The sequence below is a fragment of the Hippoglossus hippoglossus genome, chromosome 13 (assembly GCF_009819705.1).
Source record: "Hippoglossus hippoglossus isolate fHipHip1 chromosome 13, fHipHip1.pri, whole genome shotgun sequence".
Taxonomy (NCBI): Eukaryota; Metazoa; Chordata; class Actinopteri; order Pleuronectiformes; family Pleuronectidae; genus Hippoglossus; species Hippoglossus hippoglossus.
This window is the reverse complement of record NC_047163.1, coordinates 15,214,986-15,238,892: the sequence shown is the minus strand read 5'-3', so window position 1 is coordinate 15,238,892 and position 23,907 is coordinate 15,214,986. Positions and strand designations below refer to the sequence as shown.

The window sequence follows — 23,907 nt, the reverse complement described above, 5'->3', positions numbered from 1 at the left end:
ATTACTATGCTGCATCAGGAAGTGCCCTTCAAAGTTTCCACCATTGTAATTGCACAGTTCAGATCCAGACTTTGTTTTCTGCCTTTCAGAGCCAGTTTTAAAACCCCAGAGGTGGCTTGTCTCCAGACTAGGCGAAATCAGAATTGCATTAACACCCAAAGAGCATTTCATCAGAGACAGCAGGGCCCCGCGGTCCAGGACACCTGTAATAGAGTTTCCTCTCTCGCAGATGCACAAAAAAACCCCCACAAAAAAAGACATTGTAACTCCTTTTGTATGGAGGGTTTACATGCTCCCGCCTGCACGGAAATATGTTGCTGTAGCTGATCAAATCAAGACAAGCAAATTGCATTTGTCGAGAGAAGGATCAAATGCTGGCGCCCACAACAAACATATTAGCGGCCTGATCCGCACAGAATACCCTTTGGCATAGTGGTAGTATTGGATTAACAAAGTAACGTCGAATAAGAGAAGAGGACGTGCAGAAATCCAAACTGACTCCTTTCCTCCGCCTTCCCCTTTGCTGCGCTGCATGAATTACCATGATCGCATGCAAGCGAGGAAAATAGAGTTGAAGAAAACACTTACATGCAAAGACGTGGATTGGATTACTGCGAATTCAACTGAAGTGATGGCGCATGCCAATCTCAACACTGCAGTACATGGTAAGTTAGGGTGAATACATGCAATTCATCTGAACTATACCGCACCGTTGGATAACAGACAACTTTCGAAAGCCTGTTCTCAAGTTCATCTAAAAATGATCTTGGAACAAATCAACACTTGCGCCCATTATTCTCACCGCGGACTACAGGAAAACTATCACGTTCAAACATTTGGTAATGGGAAAAGGAGATATTTTTCCTGTTTGTTATTAAAATAAACAGAGACGGAGATGTCTGGGATGAACTGGTGTGTGAAACTCAGGGGAGAGAGAGTATGGGAGAAAGAGAAAGAGAGAGACTTAGGGGCCTGACCGTCTGACAGACAGGCAGGCAGATGGACAGCAACTTGGCATTAGGGAATATGATTCTGCCAGAGAGTGATCCATAAAGACTGCAGGAGGTCGAAGGGCATCCTCTCTATAATGACTCATCATCACTCAGTGGTGTCTACACGGGATGGCCTGTGTGTGTGTGTGTTTTGTGTGCGTGCGTGTGCGTGTGCGTGTGTGTGTGTGAGAGAATCTGTGTCTGGGAGAGAGGGCCAGTGGATCTGCTGAGAGATAGTGCAGGATAAACGACCAGTTCTGCTATTCTAGGCCTCTGGGGAGAAAACGAAAGATCCCCCTGTTGTTTTACCAGAGCCCTGGCCAAATACTGTCACCCACAACGTCAATTAATCCCATCGTCATCATTTCTTTTTCTTTTCTTTGAGAGAGTCTGAGGAAAAACATGGGTGAGAAGGTGAAAATGACATTCGCTGGGTAATGAAATATGATAAATGTCGTAAAGCGTTTGGAATTCCCTCTGTCGGAGGGAGGGCTGTGTTTGACTTCTTGGGGCTGGGTAAACACTGCCGGACGGTCCTCGCCATGGCAGCTGTTCCCGTGGTAACGCGGTGGGCAGTGGAGGCGGAGCCACAGGGGAGTTGTGGCGTTTTCATGAACTGAATTTTTTTTTTTATTCGGTCAGTCATTACTTTTACCACAGCGCAGCCCAAACCGACCACTAAAAGGGCAGCGCAGACTGCCAACACCTTGTATATGGAATTCATAAAACAATGGCTCACACTAAATTCCCCTGCTGCATTCTCAATCAAGCTGCTATGGCAATGACTGTGTCTGTGCACATTTAAGTGTGTGCACGTGCGAGGGGCCCATATTTTAAGTTGTGCAGCATCGGATGAATATCTCCATTTCTTGGCGGCTGACAGCCTGTTTGTCATCCACTCCACAACCAAGAACTGACCTTCAGCAACATAACTGCCTTCATCCTGCCATACCTCTCCTCTCCTCTCCCTTCATTCTTACATCTCCATCGCCTCGCTCACCTTTCTCCACTTCTCCCTCACTTTTTGCTCTCCTCTCCTCTGCTGCCTTTGTCATTGATCGCTGATGCGATTGGCTGCCTCCATGCTCAGTAATGACCTGCCCTGGTAACCAGCCGGCTGCTCCGCTCCGTCCCTCGTAGATTGAACTGTCAGATGGCAGCGATTAATGGCTGGGCAGAGAGACACAGGCTCACACCTGCAATGTCCCACCATGCACTGCCCAGCCAATCTTCTGTCCCGTCTCCGCTCACCCTTTGTACAGGTACATGTCCGCATTTGTATCAGAGTATCAGAATCGATAAAGATTCAAGCATAGGTGTGTTGCGGTTACAGAATTCGTGCATGCAAACTGTCTTGCTGCAGTGGCTGATGGGAAGTGTATGGTGAAAGGGTTTGTAAGTACACAACTTACAATGCCTTTTTAGGCCCAAACTAGAAAAAGTTGTTGATTTTGCCAAATCAGAAAAAAAACTGAACCTAACCACAGTTTGTTCCATTACTTAAATGGCAGCATGTGATCATTATTTGTCTGCAGCACTAAAACATTGTTGCCCCCTGCTCCTCTTTATTACTATATTAGATATGATTGCCCCCATAATCAGTCACTTATTCTACTGTTCACACTTGAGTCCCTCCGACAAAGAGAATCAGAATAAATGCCTAAAATGCTAACATATGTTATTTCCTCGAGCAGAGATGAGTGGGGTGTTTGGTCTGGTCTTGCTCTGTCTGTCTGTTGAGCCGAGCGCTGCGGGCCCACGCGGCTGTCCCGTGTTGTACTTGGCCGGCCGTCTGCTAACTGTCAGCGCAGTATCTCCTTACACTGATGAATGGGAAGTTTCCAGACCTTTCCCAAAGCTTTCATTCCCTTGTTCCAACGCTTCATCCAGAGGAATGGCCGAGAAAACAAGGGCTCCTCCGCCCGCCCACCAGCCTCCCTCGAGGGGGAGCGCCAACATGGAGACGGGCACGGAGGCTAAATTTAAAATGCTCCCTCCAAAAGTAAAAAAAAAAGTGGGGGTAGAGTGGGGGAGGGCGATAAAATGCAAGAGAGGTTGTAGACAAAACATAACGAATGAAATACAAATTAGAAGCAGTAGAAATGTGGTGGGAGAAATAAGAAAAAACTGAAAGAGAAAAAAAGAAAAACAAGATAGACAGAAGACGGAAGGAGCATAATCCTCTGAACAGTGAACATGTGAATATCAGGCCAGTAGGGGTTTGGCGTGGTGTGTGAAACGGAGATAAAATCGATTAGCTTGTCCGCTGACCCATTGAGCAGCGGGGGCCCCCATTGCCCCACTCCTGCCACAGCCCTGACAGAGACATCCAGGCCCAGAGGCCCCCAGGGGTCCCTTCTGGACACTGAGGTGAACAAAGTGGTGCCCTCCTGTCAAACTAAAGCCCTCAAGCAACAGCAGAACAACAAACCATGCTGCAATGCTTCACTGCTCTCTGATTCCACAGGAGACAGGAAAGATGTAGTGTGGGGCTGTGGAAAGAGGACACTGCTGCTTAAAATACACTGCTACAGCACTTACTTTCAGACTACCCTCAGTTAATCTAGCAACTGATATCGACCACGTTTCTTTAGAATAAAAGTTATTTTAATGTCTAACATAACTTGGGAATAACAGCTTGGGTTAGGGTATGGGTTAAGCCTTAGTATGTTAGTAGAGGTTAGTCGCTGGAATTAAGTTTAATAAAATATCTCACAGGGTAATAAGAACTAAATACATTTATAACATATAATCATTTACATCAGTGTTTGAGCCACTTCAATATTTTTGTCTCTTAAAAGTCACACTTCTCATTCTCACTTCTCGATGAGGAATATCTGCTCATTCTTGGATAGACAGGCATTTCTAGAAACCTTTTCCATCTCTACTAAAAACACGCTTGCAATTTTTAAAGATGCCACCATTTATTTAAAATTTGAATAATCACTTCAGAAATTGTCAGGTGTTTCTTGAAAAGTTTCTAAAAGCATCGGCCCAAAAACATCCACCTGTTGACAGGCCTTGAAATCTCTCCCTATCGTTTAATCACCGTGTTTTCCTCACATGATTTCCTCAGTCATATAACTGGGTGAGGAGCACCTCTTTGATTCCTGGCTCATTGTAGTGTATCTGACCCTCGGGGTCAGAGAGTGGAAAGAAGTGGATGTGTCACCACTGAGCGCTTCTCCGTGTTAGAATAATATTTCTATGGTGCTTTTAGGATGCTAACGCTAATCAAAACAGGACATCCTGAGGAGGGCCGTGCTCTCTCTTCCCTGGCCCCGCTCGCGTACCGCTTCATGTTTTTGTGTTTGTGGAGGAGCGACAATCCCAGGAAGCTGCGAGAAGGGTTCATCAAAGCTCTGAGCGGGGGGCCCTGTCCGCAGGATCGCTGGAATGCGGCGTGGAAAGGAATCTCTACTGTCCTATTGTTCCCTCGTTTCCTCGGTCTCATCACACGCCGGCACGTCCAGTTCACTTACAGGTAAGCAGCGCTAATCAGCCCTGCATTCCTATCCACAGCCACATTCTTTCCTCTGCTGCGACCCTGGCTGACCAACAACACACGTGCACACACAGAAGGTGCACGGCTTACACGGGCCCACACCATGCACAGAGGGGAATTCATCAAGAACAGATCTCTGCAGGACAGGGACGGGATGTTTCCTTTTCTCAGACATGGGATTGGGAGTGGGACAGTAAGGTGAACATTGATGATTCATGCCTCACTAATGGTGGAAAACTAGATCTCTATCTGGCCCAAAAAAGCTCAAGAACTGTGCGATGCTCATATCAGCGGAGCGTCAACGGCGGGCAAATGTTTCACAATAAAATACCACCTGCAATATATGTAGACCTTGCTAGTTTGGCTTTACTGACCCTTTGACTCTCTTACCTACAATAATGAATTCACAGCTTGTCATGGCTTTTCACCTCTGTTTTGTTTCCCATTGTAACTACAACCTGGGCAAGACAGCTGCTATCAGATCCAATCAGGCGGATGTGGTGGACTTCATCTGGAAAGCCCCACCTTTGATCGCATCTCCTCAAGCGGTCACCACTTGATGAGCTTCAGGGTGGGAGGTGGGATGTGGTTGTTGTAGCAGAGATAAAAAAGGTGTACAGGAATACTGGCAGTACATAAAAACATAAATGCTCGCAGACTATATACGCCCTGTTCTGTCCGGCCTCTTCCGCTATGGGCATTACCTGATGTTCTTGTTTTGCTCCCCCGTTTATGTCCATGCCTCCCTCACTCACTCACTCCTTCCATCCCTATGGGCCAGCCTGCTCCGCCCAGGGAGATCCCCGAGCAGTGCTGGAACAGACTGTTATCACCACATTCACAAAGCGATTGTTGGGTAATTCCTGTTTATAGCTATGTGGTGCCTCCAGTGTGTAAGAGTAAAAGAAAAGAAAAAAAACCCACTGTTCTTGTTCTGAATCCTCCGGGAGAGAGATTAAAAAGCAACGTCCACAAGCAAACACACGTGACTCTAGCGAACCTGCCAGAACAAAGATATTCATCATTCATTCAAAGGAACATTGGTGTTATCCAAAAGGGGCTGAAGGGTCGTTGAGATATGGACAACTGGGATGGAAGTGATAAATCCACTTAATGCCATTCTGTTGGTGGGGGGGGGGGTGAATTTGAAAAGTTAATGATCATACTGCATGAAAAACGGACATTATATCTGCAGTCTAGTGTGAAGTGTAGGACACACGCACATTGGCAGTCAGCATGAAGTCATATCAAGCCTCTTATTTAGTCCTCGTTCCCATAAAAGCAGTAAACAATGTAGTAAAGTGACTTAGTGTAGTTAGCCGATGTGAGACATGAGGCCAGAGTGTCGGGCCTGTTTCTACCGCCTGCTACCAGGTAATTGATTGGAGTATAAAATGATTGAGTTTCTTTAATTAGCTAACAGACGTCCCCTCTCACAGCGCGCCAAGGAGTCGCCAACTTCGCACCGGCCCATTAATAGCCCCGGCGAACCGCACCATCAGCAATCTGTTGACATTATAACTTCTCAGACATCATAACGACACAAATCAGTTTGACGTTGAGGGTAAACTTTTCAACTCAGCAAAAACGTCATTTGTCTCGGACCAATTTGCGATGAGAAAATGGCAGCGCGTCACAAATTTGACAGCCATATGCCGGGGATGTGAACGCTCCGCAGAGGGCCTTTTGTTTTGTGAAATACGCTCTGAAAATCGCACGTCCACACTCGGCCCAGCCACATGAGCACATGCGCAGCCTCGCCTCCCTTTCCAGCAAACACTCACACACACAAGCACAATCTATGAAAATATGCTTAGCTTGGGACCGCTCTGTTGATAATGACCTCAGCCTTGGCACCGCACTGGGCCAGACCAGACTGCCGACAGACAGGAGGCTTTTGTGTGGACTCCCTATCTCTAACTCCATGACCTTTAGGGGGGGGGGAAGAAAGCAGAAATGCCTTTTTTTTTATTTAGAAGGGGTACGGCGCACTCATTGTTCTGTGTTGGTACGGTTTCCCTGTGGTAAACACACAGCGGTTCCCAGGCTTGACATGTTGCTGCACAGCCACCTCCCACCCTCCCTGCCTCCATCCATCCCTTGGTGTTCCCACACTGCCCTGTCTGGATCGCTGCACCATACCCCCTCCACCCCACCCCACACATGCAACACACAAACACGCTATCGCCTCACCCATCAGCGCAACACTCAGTGACACCACAATTACATAGAGACTCACTTTTTCTGTACCTGCCACCGGAGCAGCGTTCCAAAAAATAATGCTTGTGCGTGTGCTTTTTCGAGCATTATGAAATTCCTCGGATAAATGATGGGCTGAGATGGAGAAGTGCAGTTGGATAAGAGGGGAGTGGAGACGGGAGAGAAGCCCCTGGGGCAGGGCCGCTGCTGTGTCAGGGCCTGAGAGGGGACCCTCGACGGGGCCTGGAAGCTCCCCAGTTGCTCGGGACATGGGGCCATCCTTCAAGTGGGTGACAACAGTGCATAAACAAACCACTAACCTCATCAGCTCTGTGTTTACAGCCCTGAGACCGAGTCCTGGACGACTCATTAACATCAGAGACCTTCCGAAAAAGGGGCATTTTTTTTTGGGGGGGGGGGAGAAGAACCCTTCTCCCCACCAAAGAGAGGAGGAAAGTGGACGACATGTCAGACAGATGGGGGCGTTGATAGATGAGAGGGCCTGGGTCACAGTGAACCTGCCCCCGCCACCCAAAACCCACCAACACACACATACAGACACACACAGACATACGCTTGTACCTCGGAACACAGTTAATACACCCACAAAGGCTGCATGTGCTTCTGTGTGCATACGTGTCCGTGACATGCTTTACACCTGGTTTGACAAGCATTCAGCAGCCGTCCCATTATAACAAGCAGAAATGCTGCGCTGCATGTTTGGAAGTGTGCTTGCTCACTTCCACAACCTCTGCAGACAGATCCTATAATTGTTCCGCGGCCATGACATTGAAGTGGAAAAATGTAACTCCTCTAAAAAAGGTACTGACAGAAACCTTTTACACAACAAGCATTTGTGTCAGCGGTACAAGTGGCGTTCCTTCAAGTTTAAGTGAGCATTTCATGCACAATCTGTCATCTAAAGCAAACACACAAACTAAAAAAAGGGGGGGGGGGGGGGAGTAATGGATTAAGTTATTGAATGTTGCATTGAAATGTTAAATCTAAAATCTTTATTTACCCTAGTGGTGATAGCCAACAATAAACAATCAAACCAATAGATTTTTTTGTTTGCTATTTAAGACTTCACTCTTATAGTGCAAGAAAAAATATATTAGGGGCCTCTATATTTTTTCTATATTTGCATTCAAAATCTAACTCAAAGCAGCATTAACATAAGCCAACAGAACAGAGAGGAGTCACCTCCGTCGTGGGCCCCAGTGATTCTCGACCCCATGCGCCTGTGCACTGAGGGAGATTTGGGGCATTTGCGCACGGAGCTCTGGCACCGAGCGCAGCGGAGGCAAAGAGCTCCGCTCCGGGACAACAAGGGGCTGTTTAATGGGGGGGGGGGGGGGGGGGTCTCTATTTCACTTCCCTCGCGCCGGCCCGCTCCTTCTCACCTTTTAAATGGGCCGATCTATTAACCGTTTTAATGAGCTCCGCCAGACAAACGCGGGATGCATGGCCCATTGCACAAAGTGAGGAGGACGACGCGCTCCTCGGCTGCGGAGAGGAGGAGGAGAGAGACCCTGACGGACAGCGAGATCCGGAGGCCTCACACACACACACACACACACACACGCACATATACGCGCACATGCACGCGCACACATGCACAAACACCTTCCAATCAGGGACGTCAATTTGAAAGGTAAAGCATCTATGACAACATTTCTGGAGACATGACAAAATGTGTATCAGATGAACGTGTGTATCCCTGCAGGCCTGTGGACACACACTCATGTGATTTCAATGCTACTGCCACTTGTTAAGCTTCCAAAATATGTGTCATGGAACCTCTCCTTTAATTATCCCAAATTTCAGATTTACATGTCACATATAGATGCGTAAATCCCAGTTATTAGTCCCAGTGGCTCGTGCGAGATTAATCGCTATTGAGATGACTCCTGACAATTTATCAAAGCCCTCTGAACACACTATAATCAAAGCGCTTTTATTGGGACACAAATATGCTAAGTGGCTCTTTAATTGGGCCTGTTCACCGAGCTGGAGTTTGACTCGTCCAAGTTCTCCTCTTCCTCCACCTCCTCTCCCTCCATCTCATTCACCGCGGGGTGCGGCCCGCATGTGCGCGCCTCGGCTAAACTTAGTTGGGGAAGCAAACGCGAGTTCTGCGGCCGCACCACATTACATCTGGACTAATCAGCTCAGCCTCCATCAATCACTCACGTTTACCACCTCTCCATCACCTCGTCTACATGCACCCTCTCTCCTTTTTTGGGGGGGGGGGGGGGGGGGGGGGGGGGGAAATCACACGACCGTTTTGCAAGGAGGCCCTCCCGCACATGCCCGTTTTTAACACGACTTCTCCGGACACACACTGAACACATTTACCAGCAGAGCCCATATGAGGGGTCTGGGAATTTAAATATTCACTGTTGACACTGTGCAGACCTGGCTGGGGGCCAGGGCGAGCCCGCTCCTCCGGGGGGGGGGGGGGGGGGGCGCACAACACCCCCCCCCCCCCCTATTCTGACCCAAGAGGTAGAGACCCTCCATCCCGAGAATAATAATCTTTAAATACACAGCGAATAATAGGCTCTAGCTGCCATATTCACAGAAGGACTTTAATGGTTGTCAAATATGCAGAAAATGGTGCAGTTGTTGCTTGTTCTCCTCTGGGTGCGTTTCTGTGCACGGTAATAAAAAGTCTTATTCCGAGGCAAAGTGTTGTGTTTCACAGTCACAGACAGAAAGAAAAACAAGTGGTTTCTTTCCTCATGATGATGATGATGATGATGATGACGATGCGTGCGTGTGTGTTTTCGCGTGCACGTTCATGTCTCTACCACATTCAATAGAATCACACTAAAGCACTCACTTTATATGTTGATTAAACTGCATCAATACGTCTTTATTATAGCTCGGATATCTCTGTGAGGCCAAACCAATTCAAACACATGTAACAACTTCTCCATAACCTGCTGCTTGCTGGCATCAACTGCACAAATAAGTGCAGACATTACATTGCAGCTATTGCACACATTGCTGTTTTTCTTAAATATTGTTTTATTTGTCTTTGTTTTTAATGCATAAAATGCAGGACTACATGCACAATGTAAATACTGAGCACTGATCTAACTGAAAGTCTTTGAAACTCGTGAAAATCCTGACCTGCTTTGAATAACATTTTATCCAAACACTAAAATATTGCAGGCCTGGGTCATTACATTGTATTGTTGCTATTCTGTTTTTACATATCTGCATAATTTCTTTCAAAAAGAAAATTGCAAATTTTTTTCAGATTAATATAGTGTGCATTTTAGTGTTAGACAAAATTCAAATGAAAGGCAACAGAACAGATAAATGTATATATGCAAACCATCACAGGAAAAATACAACTACAACATGCAGACTGGAGCAGCTTTAGAAAACACAATATAATTATTGATAATTTATTGCAGCAAATCAATGCATGAACAGCTCTATCGATCATCTCGCATAACTTATTATAGTGGATCCAAATAATGAACTCGATTTAATGACGAGAGTGTTTCGATATTACACTTCACTTGATAAAACTAATTGGATAGTTGAAGTTATTGTTTTATCCTGAATGATATATATTTTTTTGCAAACAGAGCGAGGAGCTGCGTCCTGCAAAAAAAACAAACCACGTGCAGCAACATATAACACTGCAGCATACAAATAAATTTAAACATTACAGTATATGCATTTGTGGTTGTTTTTTCCCAGAATGGTATAAAATCTAACTACAGACACACATGGTGCATTCGTGGGAGCTCGGAGCGAACTGCATGCCTCACAAACAAGATCCCCTCCACTGCAACATTTACCACGTCTGCCTAAATCCTCCTTTTCTCTCCATCAATCGGTTTTTCTAAAATTTCTTTCTTTCTGTATTTCAAAAATCCAACTTGCTCCCCCGGCAAAAAAAAAAAACTGAAGAGACCAGCAGCACCACGCGCTGCAGCACCGGGCAGCTAATACGATGCAACTGCCGACGCACAGGACACGGGGATTTTAACCCACTACGTTAAGCTACAGCGCCCACTACATGCAACCGTGCGATTCCAATATACAGGAGCGGACGCCCCGCAACAAAAGTTCCTCCATCGCTCCGCTCAACTTTAAAGTTTACACTCCTCCACTCACTTCTCCTTTCGCGACAACATCACCATTCTGTCACTCTTTGCGCGTGAAAGTGCGGATTTGCCTGGAGGAGAATGAAACGGTTACAGAAAGTAGAAGCAGACGCGGTGATAACAGCGATAGGTAAGATGTTAAGACGGCATGTTTGAAAAGGAGAAGGGGAAAAAAAGAAAGGGATGTTGCACCTACTCGTGGCCAGTTTCCGTGCCCTGCCTTTGGACCTCATGCTGCCCAGTCTCTCGGCGTGGGTTTGTTTGGATTTTTTCTCGGATCTTTTTTCCTCCTTTTTGTTTTTTTTTTCTCTGTGGTTCCCCCTTTTTTCTCTGGGTTTCTCAATCCAAACCAAACGCGCTATCTCTCCAGCATTGTCAGTCCCGGGCACCTTCGCACATGCGCACAGCCCCCCTGAAAAATGTGCCGGGCAGCAAGTGCCAGAAAAAGTTTGGGGACGATTTATCACTGGTGCTGTTTTAACCTGGAGACGTTGCGTGTGCGGATCGAGGAGATGCATCTGCCTTTAGCTGCAACTTTTCAAACTATCAGAGTGAGAAAGCGGAGCATGCACTGTAAAAAAAAAAAAAAGAAGAAAAAGATCAACGATGGTGCAGCCTCAGATTCGGTCGTGCGCTCTTGTTGATTTGACGCATGAGGGAACTTTGCAATGGAGACGCGTCCAGTGCAGGTTTCGTAAAATAAATGAAACTGCAGAGAAATATCTTAGCATCTGAAATCAAGTGAACCACAATGATGCACGCTCATTATTTTCTTGAAAAATAAAACAAAGTGTTAAAGACCGATCCCTCAGTGCAATACTTTGTCATATGTGATATGTTTTACACACATCGCCGGTGACGTTAATTATAACAGCCCTCATTCCTTGTTGCGCACATTTTCTGTCTTAAATGGTCCAATTCATCACCGTTCACACAAATCACACCGATGCCAAAAATGTTACATATTTTATTTGTATTTTCACCATTACGCAGAGCATTGCATAGAAAATGAAGGAAAAACGTCCCCCCCCCCTCCCTTCCTTCCTCCCTCCCTCCCTCCCTCTTTCTCTCTTGGGCACCCGACTGACAGCTATAGTATGAGAGTGCCCCGTTTTTTTTTTCTTCTCCCCCTCTATTTCTCTCTCTCCATCTTTCTCTTTCTGTGCTGACAATTATTAATACGTTTAAGTGCTTATAGCATTAATGCCTGTTTGAGACTTCTCGGTTGCAGTGCGTAAATTTCATCACTTGGTAATTGCTGAGGACTCGATAAGAATGTTTTAATTGACTTCACATGGAAGGAGGAAGGATCTATCAAACAAGAAAGAAAGAAAGAAAAAAAGGACTCGACCAAAACCTTCATCTCAGTGGGTGAAATAATGTCTGCATCAACATTTCTTTTTTCTTCACGCTGGATTCTTCTGAAAAAGGGGCCACACTCATAAATGCCATCCAAGGCACAAAAAGTCAATAAAACCACTGCATGTCTGCTGTTATCACATCAACATTTTATAGAGGCATATTCAGAGACTGAGTCATATCAGCAAAGTAGAGCAGCAGTCAGATACAGAAACGGAAGATCTGGATTTTTTTTTACAGTTCATTCTATCGCAACATTTATGAAGAAAACGAAATCATAAAGGTGCAGTCTGTTGATACGTCCTTAAATAGGGACGGGGTATAATTAAAGTAATTGGCAATTAATTAGATCCGCATGAAGTCACCCTGACCTTGCAGATGAACTCTCTAATGGCTTGTGAACTCGAGCCATCGATTCCAAAGTGTGTTGAAACTGATTGAAGTCGTGACATCATGCAATGTCAAGAAGAAAACAAACAGGTAGAACCGCTGACCAGAAGCGAAGCATGTCATCGTGTAATGTTTCAATAACGCAGATACGCCCTGTGCGTTGTGCACAAAAAGGAAACATACAGATGACAATTATTTCTGATGGAAATGATTTCAACCATATCTCAAAATAAAGGACAGTTTCAGTGCAAAGTGGTAAATTAAAATATAACCTCTTGTAACGAACTCTTTTACGCACAATTGCGTAAAAGGGCAAATTTATTTTTTTCCACTGAATTTTATAGCCTATTTCAAATTTTCCAGTTTTATGGCCTATTTCAACTTCGTCCTAAACTAAACTTAACTAAACTAAACTTTGGGACGTCCCGGAGCTGATGTTCCCCATTTAACTGTCTCGAGTGAAGAGAGGTTAATACTGACGCTTTATTATAGCTCGTACCTCACCCTACCTCCACTGTAATGACATAAATGCTGCTATTAAATGAGCTGCGCCGTGCCCGAGAGGGTGGCGCGCACGAACACACGGAGAGAGAGAGAGAGAGAGAGAGAGAGAGAGAGAGAGAGAGAGAGAGAGAGAGAGAGAGAGCTTGGGGCGGCGCGCTCAATTAGACTAAATGGAAACAGTTTTCATTCACCACAATAACTCACTCCTCTCTCTCTTCCCCCCCACCCCACCCCCCCCAACCCCCCCACCCTCTACATATTTTATTATGACACGCTGAACCCGGTGGCAGGGCGGAGCGGCGCGCACATCCCCGCAGCCCCGTGCCGCGTAATTATTAGAAATTAATTGGGTTCGAGACCCAGATGTGGGTATATACTAAAAAAACAACAGTGCCTCACTTTTGCACTTGAGGGTCAAATTCGCAAACAAACACCAGCTATTAACGAACGACTCACATTCTGTACCGCACATGTATTTTAATAATCTGCATTCCAACTAAATGAATGTGTTGTAGATTTGACTGAAGCCGTGAAGGGGTTAAAGGAATAGCACGGTGCGTACTGGGGCTGCGCACGGACGCAGACTAAAAGTGAAAAGGGAGCCTCCGGCGTAAGGAAATTACCAGCGCCCGCGTGACCTTTAAGAAAGGTAATCAATCAAGTGATCAACAGGGATATTTATCACTGCTTTGTCCAAGCGAACCTGCAGCCTGGAAACAAAAAACCTAATAAATGAATGGAATATTGACTTTGTAGTCTTCGAATTATTAAAAACAAAAAATAAGGTATTTAATTAAAACTTTATAAATGTATATAATAATAAATATAACGCGTATTTTCTCATTATTAATAATAACAAAATGTGGCCCATAATAGGCATAAAGAGACATATATGAAATGACTAATAGAAAATATAAATTTCATCACTTGAGGCCCACATTGTTTCCTGGCCCTTGAATACCATGGGCCTGTAGCTGCTACATTTCAGACTGTAACGTTAGGAGCACGTGTTTAGTGAGTGTTTGATTTTTTACTGTGCATTATTACACCGACCCGGCGAATATAATAGTGCAATGATTTCTTGCTTTTATAAAAATTGTTGTTACATGTGTGCAGCGTGAGAACGAGGTGTTTGGCTCAGTGCATGCTGCCCCTGTGTGGAGAATTATCGACCCAATCAAACGCAGCTTCCACCAGCTAATGCAATAAAATATTAAATACTTAGGTGGAGAAAATAATTCATTCTCTCTGGGCCAAGGTGTTGTTATTCCCATTATAAAAAAAAAAGAAGAAGAAGATAATGATATTGCTATAGAGTAAAAGATGAGGTATAATATATGACAGCCAATTTGATTTAACACACACCTTTAACTTTTATTATTTGTTTTATTTGTATGTTTTATTTTTGTGAATTGAAAATGAGTGCGACATCATGGGGAAGTTGGATAAAAGTCATGCTTTAAAAGCCTGGTCATTTTCAAGGTGAAGGAAAATCCTTAAGAGCAAAGTGAAAAAGACACTGCGATGGCAAAAGATATCAAATAAATTAAAGACAGATGTATTTGACCCACCTAACGTCTCCATCATGTTTCAATAAAAGCTTGAGACAACCCAAGAAAAAAACAGGTCTACATGCATTAATGTGTTTTGGTTTATTTTAAAGTGGTGTTATCCCATATTTATACTATACTAATACAATGCAATGATGCCTTAATTTTTTATACCATCACATAATAACGATTTTACACTTATTTTCAAACAAGAGAAGATATTTTTGTCAATAAACAATGCTAGTGCTAGTTCTTTAGCATAAATATGGTTGAATAATACTACGATAAAAAAAAATAAGATAATTTAAAAAATAATAATTGCATCTAAAAAATGTGAGCATTCTAAAAATATATATGTTTCTGTTATTTGTTGGCGATTGAACAGGAGGACGCACAATGGCTATAATACCAAACAGATTATAACAGTTATTTGAACCTGCAAAATAATATAGTAACAAAAATCAATAAAGAACCACGAACATGAAGCACCGTGACCACAAAATGCGATATGGCTCTGAATTAGTGCTTGTTCCAAATATTACTACATGAGGAAGAGGCGGTGAGAAAACATGGTCGACGTCGTTGTTAAAACTTCTTATACTATTGCGACCTCTAGTGGGTACTATCCAGTAGTGTTTAATATGTAGTGTGAGGAATCGGTTTCTTCCCTTTAAAAATAAATAATTATATGATGTCTAGCAATAAATATAAGCAAAATAACAGATTGAAATAACAATGAATAATTTATAAATATTCTTGGAAATGCTGCAGCCACATCGTATAGCCCCACATTTCGACTAACAGCAAAGATAAGAAAAAATAGGTCTAAGTAATAGTGGGTTTTATCATTTGAAGGCTTGGTATGGATCAAGTGAATGAATTCAAAAGCACAAGGTAACATGTGACAGGTTAATGAGCTGCTCTGGTTCCTACTGGAGTAAAGTGCATTTTAACAACAGCTTCTGGACCCAGTACCCGGCCTGGGAGACAGATTACGATGCGCTCCTGAGACAATTTGTGGAAGTAGTATTGATAGGGCTGGTGTTGGCCACAGACATATTTATCTCTGAGGGGTGCTTGATGAGAGGGGCGTGTACCCCGAGACGTAGACTAAAGATACAAACGCATCCCAATCAATTTCCACTGATGCTCCCCTTGCACCAGTATCAGAGAGATGTGACAAGTAATCAATGGGACAGTCGATCAAGTTTATTTATCTCCGTTTCCAGTAACAGCAGACAGTGGGATCCTCGTCAGGTTCCCGGTTGCAGGGCAATTAAAAAAACCCAGATGGATGGGATGCTCGGGACATATTAAGAGAAAACGAGTCAACGGTGGCTGAGTGCTTAGGACACTGTTCGATTGAACTTGAAACAGACAAGATAAAAAGAAAATCAATAAATGGCTCGGTGTGAACAATATGGACGGTGACTTTATGAATTGAGAGGTTCCCACAAGATCTATGATATTTAACATCGTCTGTCTCCTGAGATATCTGCGATGCACAGGGTGAGTCCTACTTACCTGACCTCAACAAGACGAGACGGAGAGTGTCCACAGGAGAGGGAATGCAGCAGAGGGCCTCGTTTTCTCCAGACGCCAGTGACACTGTATTTATTTTAAATGTAGACAAAGCAAAATAGTCAATAGAAAACCCCAGCACCAAAGTTTTCATTCCTGTTAGCATTATTAAGGGAGCCTAACACTTTAACTAATAGATGATATTGTATAGGGACTGCACACCCAAGACAAAATCAGTCATCGCCAGTATGCACACTGTCACATTATCATACGGCCTCCTGGGACACTTTGGACATGAGCTGCACCATTAGTGTTATTGGCAACATCTGTATTTTTATGTTGACAGTATTTTTATGGTCAGCTGAGGTGTGGGCAGGGACGTGGCCATATGTTCACCCTTCAGTAGCTATTAAAGAAAATTATTTACTGTCAGAAAATAATGCACATGTATTTATTTATTGTAAGTGTAAGAATTGTATCATGCTAGTGCCGTACCCATTATACACCTGCATGCTTGGAATATGCTGACAGCTCGGGCTGTGTTAATGCTCCGGAGCTACTTCAGAATTATTCCTTGTCATTAGTGAGTCCTCCTCAAACAGTTCTACAATGATACTGTCACTTTTGTGTTGTTTGTGTGCAGAGCAATTTTATAAACAGTTGATTGTGCAGAGTGAAGTTAGAAAACCATGTGATCATCCTACCTGGTTTATCTGCAGTCTAATTTTTGTCATAAAATAAAACTGAAGTTGCTTCATCACTGTTCACGTGTGTGTCTATGTGTGTTTGACTGATTTTATGAACTACTAGTTTTTGACAAATTGCATGTCGGCTATTTCAGAGGTCTGTTAAGCCATCGACGCAATCTTCAGACCCGAGTTCACAACATTTCAAAATAAAAAAGCTCTGCAACTCTTTAATCAGTTTAGCTCAGGATAATGAAGAGGGAAATAGAGTCAACAAAACACCATGTGCAGCAAGTGTATTTTTTTATCAACACAATTACAAATTGCTTTTCCAGGTATTATTGTAAGCTGATAATTACAGTAAGCTGATGCATGAAGCATAATTCATCTGCATATAAAATGTCACTTTAGGATGGTTTGGCTAATTTCATTCTTTGGTGTATGCACATAAATGTTGATGGGTGTGAGCTTATTGTTCGATAGCGGGTGTTGTCTAAACGCGGTAAACTGAAATGAAGACGTACAATACAGTTCAGCGCAACCACGAAACAACTTGTTCCCTCATCCTACTTGTACCATGAAAATTGATCGAGAAAATCCAGAGACAGAAAAAGAAATGGCTTGCCTTCAAAGTAAAAGATCAGGAGGCTGAACATCTTATTCAATGTCATAAAGTAGCTGATGCAGACCTGCAGTCGATCTGACTTTAACTAATTTCTTCTTTATTTTTTACTGTACGTGAACAGCTTCAGATGAATTATACTTCTAACCAGGCCTATAGCTCCCTTTTCAAATACGACGATATCAGTGGAGTTCCCTCTGCACACTTTCAATGGGCATGATTGCCAAGATAAACATTAGAAATGGCAGCAATTAAAAAGTATTTACAATTGAAAATCCAAGTCAATAATGAATAAGTGGGATTGATCAGCACACTTTCCAACCTCTAGATTACTATACAGCTGCCACTGCCACTACTTGAGCTACAGCCCCTGCTGCCTCAACTAGCTTCTTCACCTTAACGCTAACACACCTGATCCGAGAAGCTACACCTTTGTGTGTGCAGATGTTAAAGTCAAAGTTCTGCTGTTGTGGAGTGTATTTAATCTTTGAGTCCACCATGCGTCAAGGGTTTTGAAGACAGGGGCTTCATGTGAATATCCTCATGTCATTAATCAATTCAGTAGCAGCCAATTGGTGAAACCAGCTCACGAGTTAAAACAGTGAAGAGTGAAAACAATCCAAGACACAGATGATGATGATGAGGTTTAGCATTGAACCAGGAACATACCTGTTTATTCTTCATCCAGGAACGAGGAGGAGAACCAGCAGAGCGACGAGTACAGGGGTAGGCCTGTGTTTCCTCGAGTTTACTTCTTAGTTTCCTCAGGGAGAACATTCTGTGGCCCTAACCCTATTTTTATGCATCAAAGACGTTTTCGTTTAATGGGAAACTCCTCGAGGAGAAATAAAAAACGCGTATTATACTGTTGTTTTGTATATTATTGATTATCCTCACTTCTCTAAACGTAGCCACACATCAAGACGACAAACGTACACACACATAATCGGTGAAGACGTGTTCATATTTGTACATAATTGTAATGATACTTTTGTTGAACTGAAGTGTACCATGGTGTACTGTAGTGTACTTTAATGGAGATACGGAAGCTAACTGTTGTTGATCCAAGGGGAAATTCAAAATGCTTTGACATGGGGCAACCAGTTCCCGTAGTGTAGTAATTATCACGTTCGCCCAATCGAAAGGTCCTCGGTTTGAAACCGGGCGGGAACTTCCGTTTTGTTTTTTCCTCAACGTTCACATGTTGCCACAATGAAACTACAGATGTACCTCATTGTGTGTATCAGTCTCTTTTCATCGTGGAATCTTTTAGTGACAATATCATTATTGTCATTATGTTTCATTATGTATATAAAGAAGTGAATCCATAGTATGTGCAACAAAACAAAATTACCACGTAAAGTGTGTAAACCACCGGACCACAGGCTGTGTAGACCAGCATTTAGTTTTTCGCACTGCAGTAAACAGACAATAAACAACACACAATGAGCAGACTCCATGTGCAGAAAGCAAAGGTGGCGCACTTCCGCGAAACGTCCACAAGGTGGAAGTGTCGAGTACCAAGAATATGAAAATCACGTGATCCTCAGTGTAGGAATCAGGGATATCAGTGCAATCATGCAGTCATCAGTGCAGCAAGCTCACCAGTAATTCAGTGACAATCATGAATGTATTTTTGTATTCTAAATCCATTTTTGCACCATTCAGGTTTTGCACCTCTCTCATCCTATCCACCGTGTGCCTTAGGCCTGTATTCTATGTTGTACTGAGTACTATGTTTTGAGTACTTACTATGTTGCATACTTATATGTTCTGTTTTTGCGTAAGTATATGTTCTGTGTACCTATACGTTTACACTGGGGATCAGAGAGAAACAGCTTTTCAATCTCGTCTATGTCCTGTACATATGGCAGAATTGACAATAAAGTTGACTTTGAATACACAGTAAATGTGAGCCTTCCTTCGTCTTGTATTTATGTTAAATGATGATTTGACTCATCATTAAGTCCGACAGTGGGCATCATTGATAAATGGATTTATCTAACTTTTTTTTCTTTATTTTTATAAGTAGCATTAAAGCAAATTCAATAAAGGTCACATATCTAACTCATTATCCACATGTATGCCACCTTCCATGGGTGACAGAACATGGTGTGACAGATAGTGACATGGCAAGTGGAGAGGATTAAGAATTAAGAAGCAGACTCAATCAGTGTTACAGAGAGTGGTTTCAGAAAATAGACGTGCGTTACTGGTAGAGGATGTAAGAATCGGTCCCTGTGCATGTTGGTCATTTCCTCTAAGCTTTACCTTATACAACATGCAATCATAGTAGCACGAGATGTCTTATTTTGGAAATCAGCTTTCGACTTGACACCTTAGTTATACATAGATAAGCTGTTGTGTTTTTGAATAAGAAAACGGTGAAGGCCGACTGGAACAAAAGCTATTCCTGTTTTGCGCAGCTGTTACTTCTTTCTTCTCTGGCATTAAATGGAGATGTCTGGAGATAATGGAGAACACATTACTCTTCATCATTTTGCTGTTTTTCTATGTGATCTCATCCTCCAAACAACATATGGGGTTTTCCAGTTGAATGTGGAAAGAGTGGTGCAGATCTTGCTTGATGTAAGTGATGCGTGACTAGGATTTTGGTTCGCACATGGCCGAAACAAACCACAGCAAAAAAGCTTTTATTTCAGATATTTGCACTGTTATACCACAGTGGATTTTTGTTGCTGTTGCAGGAATCAAAGAACACTCAGTTATATCCCATTCAATTGATAAACCAGGATAACTTTAGTCTGGACTTTAGAAGCTGTGTGTAATATACAATCTTAATAAAGGTTTATTGCCCTATTAGGACTCATTATGGCATAAATCGCATCATCAATAAAAAACAATCGTCCTTTTCCTTTCTCTGTAGCGTATTTCCTACAGTAATATTCTTTATCTGTTCACCAACACATTATACATACACCATAACACACACAAACAGAGACTCACAACTATCATGGATTAAGTTACTGCACTGTTTATGACCTGTTAAAGTAAACGGTTGAAGGAACATCCTCAATAACGACACAGCGACACTCCGGGAATTCCAATCAGCATTTTATTTTCAGGATGTATTTTTTAACAAGAGTTTGTGGTGCATAGTCATGAAGGGAGCATGAGCAACATGGTCACAAACACAGACAAACAGCTGAACATCACAGAAAAGTAGATTCAGGAAACCTGGGGTGGCAGAATTGTTGTCCGTGAGCGTGTTTGTGTGTGTGGAACTTGCTGCAAGATTTTGACATACTGTAAAGTGTCTTTGTTTCTGTAGCGTCAGTGGAGTTAGATCACTGTGTAGATATAAGTTTGTAATTAGGACATTGATAGAATGTGTCAAAAATATTGTTGAAATAGTTCAAAATGCAGGACTGCAGTGAGTGTCAGCCTGTGCTTGTAATTCAAATCTCTAGCTATAGCCGTGGTCTATAAGAGTTACGGAAGGCAGTTTGCTAGACACGTGATAAAACATTGACACACACTATGTCACAATATGCTGACAATAATTACTTTTTATGATTTTGTTTGCTATCTCAAAATTCCTACAATGGAAACGATTGTGTAAATAAGAACCTATGGCGCTCACATTCATCTCATGTATCTAGCATCCCCTTGCATTGGGATTGTAGTAAAATCAATGTATTTTCTTTGCTGCATTAAACCACCATTCGATCCGTGGTGTGATCTTTTGATCCGAGTGGAATGTGGGAAGCGGAGAGCAGACGTCAGACTCATGGCTTGGCAGTGTGAGTTTCAGCCGCTAGAAATACATCGGTAGTGCCAGAGCGATATCGCGTAGGATTTAGCACTGAGAGTACCGTCGATACGAGTGGAAGACCGTAATACTATCTGTGTTTGTGGTGTACAAATAGAGTCACTGTGTGTCAGTGTAAATGGTGTCGTAACAACAGCAGACGTGAGACTCTTGGACTGGCAGTATGAGTTTCAGCCGCCCTGGCAGTAAGAGCAATACCATAGTGGTCAGTCGGTAACACTGAGACTATCTGTAACTACTTTAATGCTCAATGTAGCCGTCAACTGGGAGCAATTTGATAAAGAATCCAAGTTTGTACAAATTGAGTCATGTATCCTTCTCCTAATAGATTTAGTGTAAACTTGAACAGGATGAGTCCCCCCATATTAAACGTAGATAGAACACCCAATAATGTAAGTAATGTATATTTTTTAGCAATCTAACTAGTAGCATTATGTAAAGCAATTAGCAACAGTTCAATTAAATTTAATATTCATAAATTGTCTCAGCTGTACGAATGATCTTAACACTGAAATTATAATTCTAGCTTTGCTTGACACAGTTTTTTTTTTGGTTCATGGTCTGAATTGAAATGCAATAAGCGCCTGTTTGTTTGTCTCATCAGCTTCTGCCCAAGCTTGTCTGATGTGTTAGGCATGTACCACCAGGTGGCAGTCACGTTGTACTGACTGTGGTGTACTGCACCACTGCAGAGGAGCGTCCTACTCTAGTCGGGGCAGAGTCAGTACTGCAGCAAACACTGCAAGCAGTTGTTAAGCCGACATCAACCCACGTAAGGATGTTTCTTGGAGAAATACATACAGGTCAGAATGTGATAGAGAGAAAATGAGCCAGTACAATTTCATGTTGTGATGACAGCAGCAGCTCCACAGCTACAGTAGATCTACACTGTCTGCATTCATACATGAAATCCTATTATCCTGTTTGCCGCATACATGCTGTACCTGGCCTTCATTGGAACAGACCATCATCCTTACAGTCTTCCCACATGCCTGTGTCTAGTTTACTGGGCCAATATCGATGTGGATGTTTTTCACTCTCGTCAGGAACATGAATAAATCCATAACGGCAGAGAATAAATCTCCTGAAACCGCGAGGCCGGGTTAATGGGCTACACTCCAGAGAACAGAAAATCTGGTTAGTGATCCCAGAAAAACAAATCAAGCACTAGAACTGTGGCCACAAATACACACGCAATGCATCACAATCCCTACATGAATCCGACTATTTGTTTAGCAAGGATCGAGGTATGGAGGAAGAAAAGTTACATCAAGAGAAAACAACAACAGTGTTGTAGTTGTTTGCCCACAGGAACACGATGGACCCTCTTTACAGAGGGATATGCACACAGATGGTGGGATGAGGAAGCAAGTTTGGGTCTGTGGACATCAGCCTTGATCCCATTTATACTCCAAATGTGTTGTTTGTCATGGTATCTGTATTTTGAAAGAGATCTAATTACATGTCATGTCAAATTCGTTGGAACTTACTTGATTTTTTTCTTTTTGGAAAGGTCAAGCTCAGAATGCAGCCAGGCCATTCTTACGACACAGCGCTGTATAAAGGCTGTAATGTGATGAGGTTTGGTTAAACCACACTATATCTGAATTCACTCTAGATACAACTTTCATGAAGATTTTTCGTACCTCTGGTCATACCATTTTTTCCAGATTAGGATGAACACAACATTGCAGACTTGGGTTTTCAGAAATCGGCTGCAGAGCTTTCCTCAACCGAAGGGAGAGGTCGGAGGTGGTTTCATAATGTGGCCTGAAGCTCTGAGCTCGTCTTGAAAGATATTCCATCTACGCAGGGAATTTCATGCCAAGTGTAAAAGGGATCTAATCTAGATCGATCCAATGCAGTTAAATCTGTCTAATGTAGATATATGAACCTAATGTCAATACATTAGTCTGACTGAGATACATTAGTAGAGTGAAGCTACATATGAACAGTGGCTCGGACAGACGCAGTTGCGATCGCAACCGGTCCAGACACATCTGTAAAGTGCCTTAAAACTGTTTATTGCATAATCGGTCTGTCTGTCGTCTTCTTGCTTCCATTGAAAGCAAGAAGGGAAATGCACTGCAGTGCCAGAGAGCAGCAGGCTAACAGAAGTGGGGGAGCGATTAGAAAAATAAGATCAAATCTTTGCCGTAGAGCTCTGTTCCAATGAGACAACATGTAGACAGTCAATGCTGTCGTCAGCTGAATAACTCAATGTGAATTTATAAAGAACGAAGACTGAAGTCTTTCCCATAATATCCTGTTTTGTGCAGCCACTCTGATCAGTGGTAAAGTGCCGTATTGTCTATATGCAAGGCCAGTGTACCGCACCCTGGTATCAAAGTGTCTCTTTAGTATGTGAGTACGTGAGCAGATGTCTGTGAGTGGCTCTCAGCTGTCATAGCTATTTGAGCTATGCACGCGGCTGTGACGGCACATCTCAGCCAGCTCCACAGAAGCTACCTCACGTACTGAGGGTCGCAAAGAGAGGTTCTAGTTTCCAATGAGCATCTTCGCACTACGGTTATGTTGACTTCCCATCGGATGAGAAGATTCATCATTAACACTTTACACATGCTACCTTACCTCCGCCAAGTAGGTTATGTTCTCATCTGCATTTGTTATTTAGCAGGATTATGCAAAAAAAAAT

General features: G+C 43.1%; 1 protein-coding gene across 7 annotated transcripts in view; it reads right to left on the bottom strand.

Annotated features, from left to right (window-relative positions):
• mecom (MDS1 and EVI1 complex locus) overlaps positions 1–11,310 on the bottom strand; it is a 139,848-nt gene extending 128,538 nt beyond the window's left edge. For 6 of the 7 annotated variants that reach the window (XM_034604518.1, XM_034604519.1, XM_034604521.1 and 3 more), the window contains exon 1: positions 11,023–11,309. In XM_034604518.1, coding sequence (XP_034460409.1) covers positions 11,023–11,059 — 37 coding nt within the window. In that variant the 5' untranslated portion in view covers positions 11,060–11,309. Of the gene's footprint in view, positions 1–11,022 lie in introns of all 7 variants that reach the window. The other variant, XM_034604520.1, reaches the window with a different exon arrangement.
• Between the last annotated feature and the right edge of the window lie 12,597 nt (positions 11,311–23,907).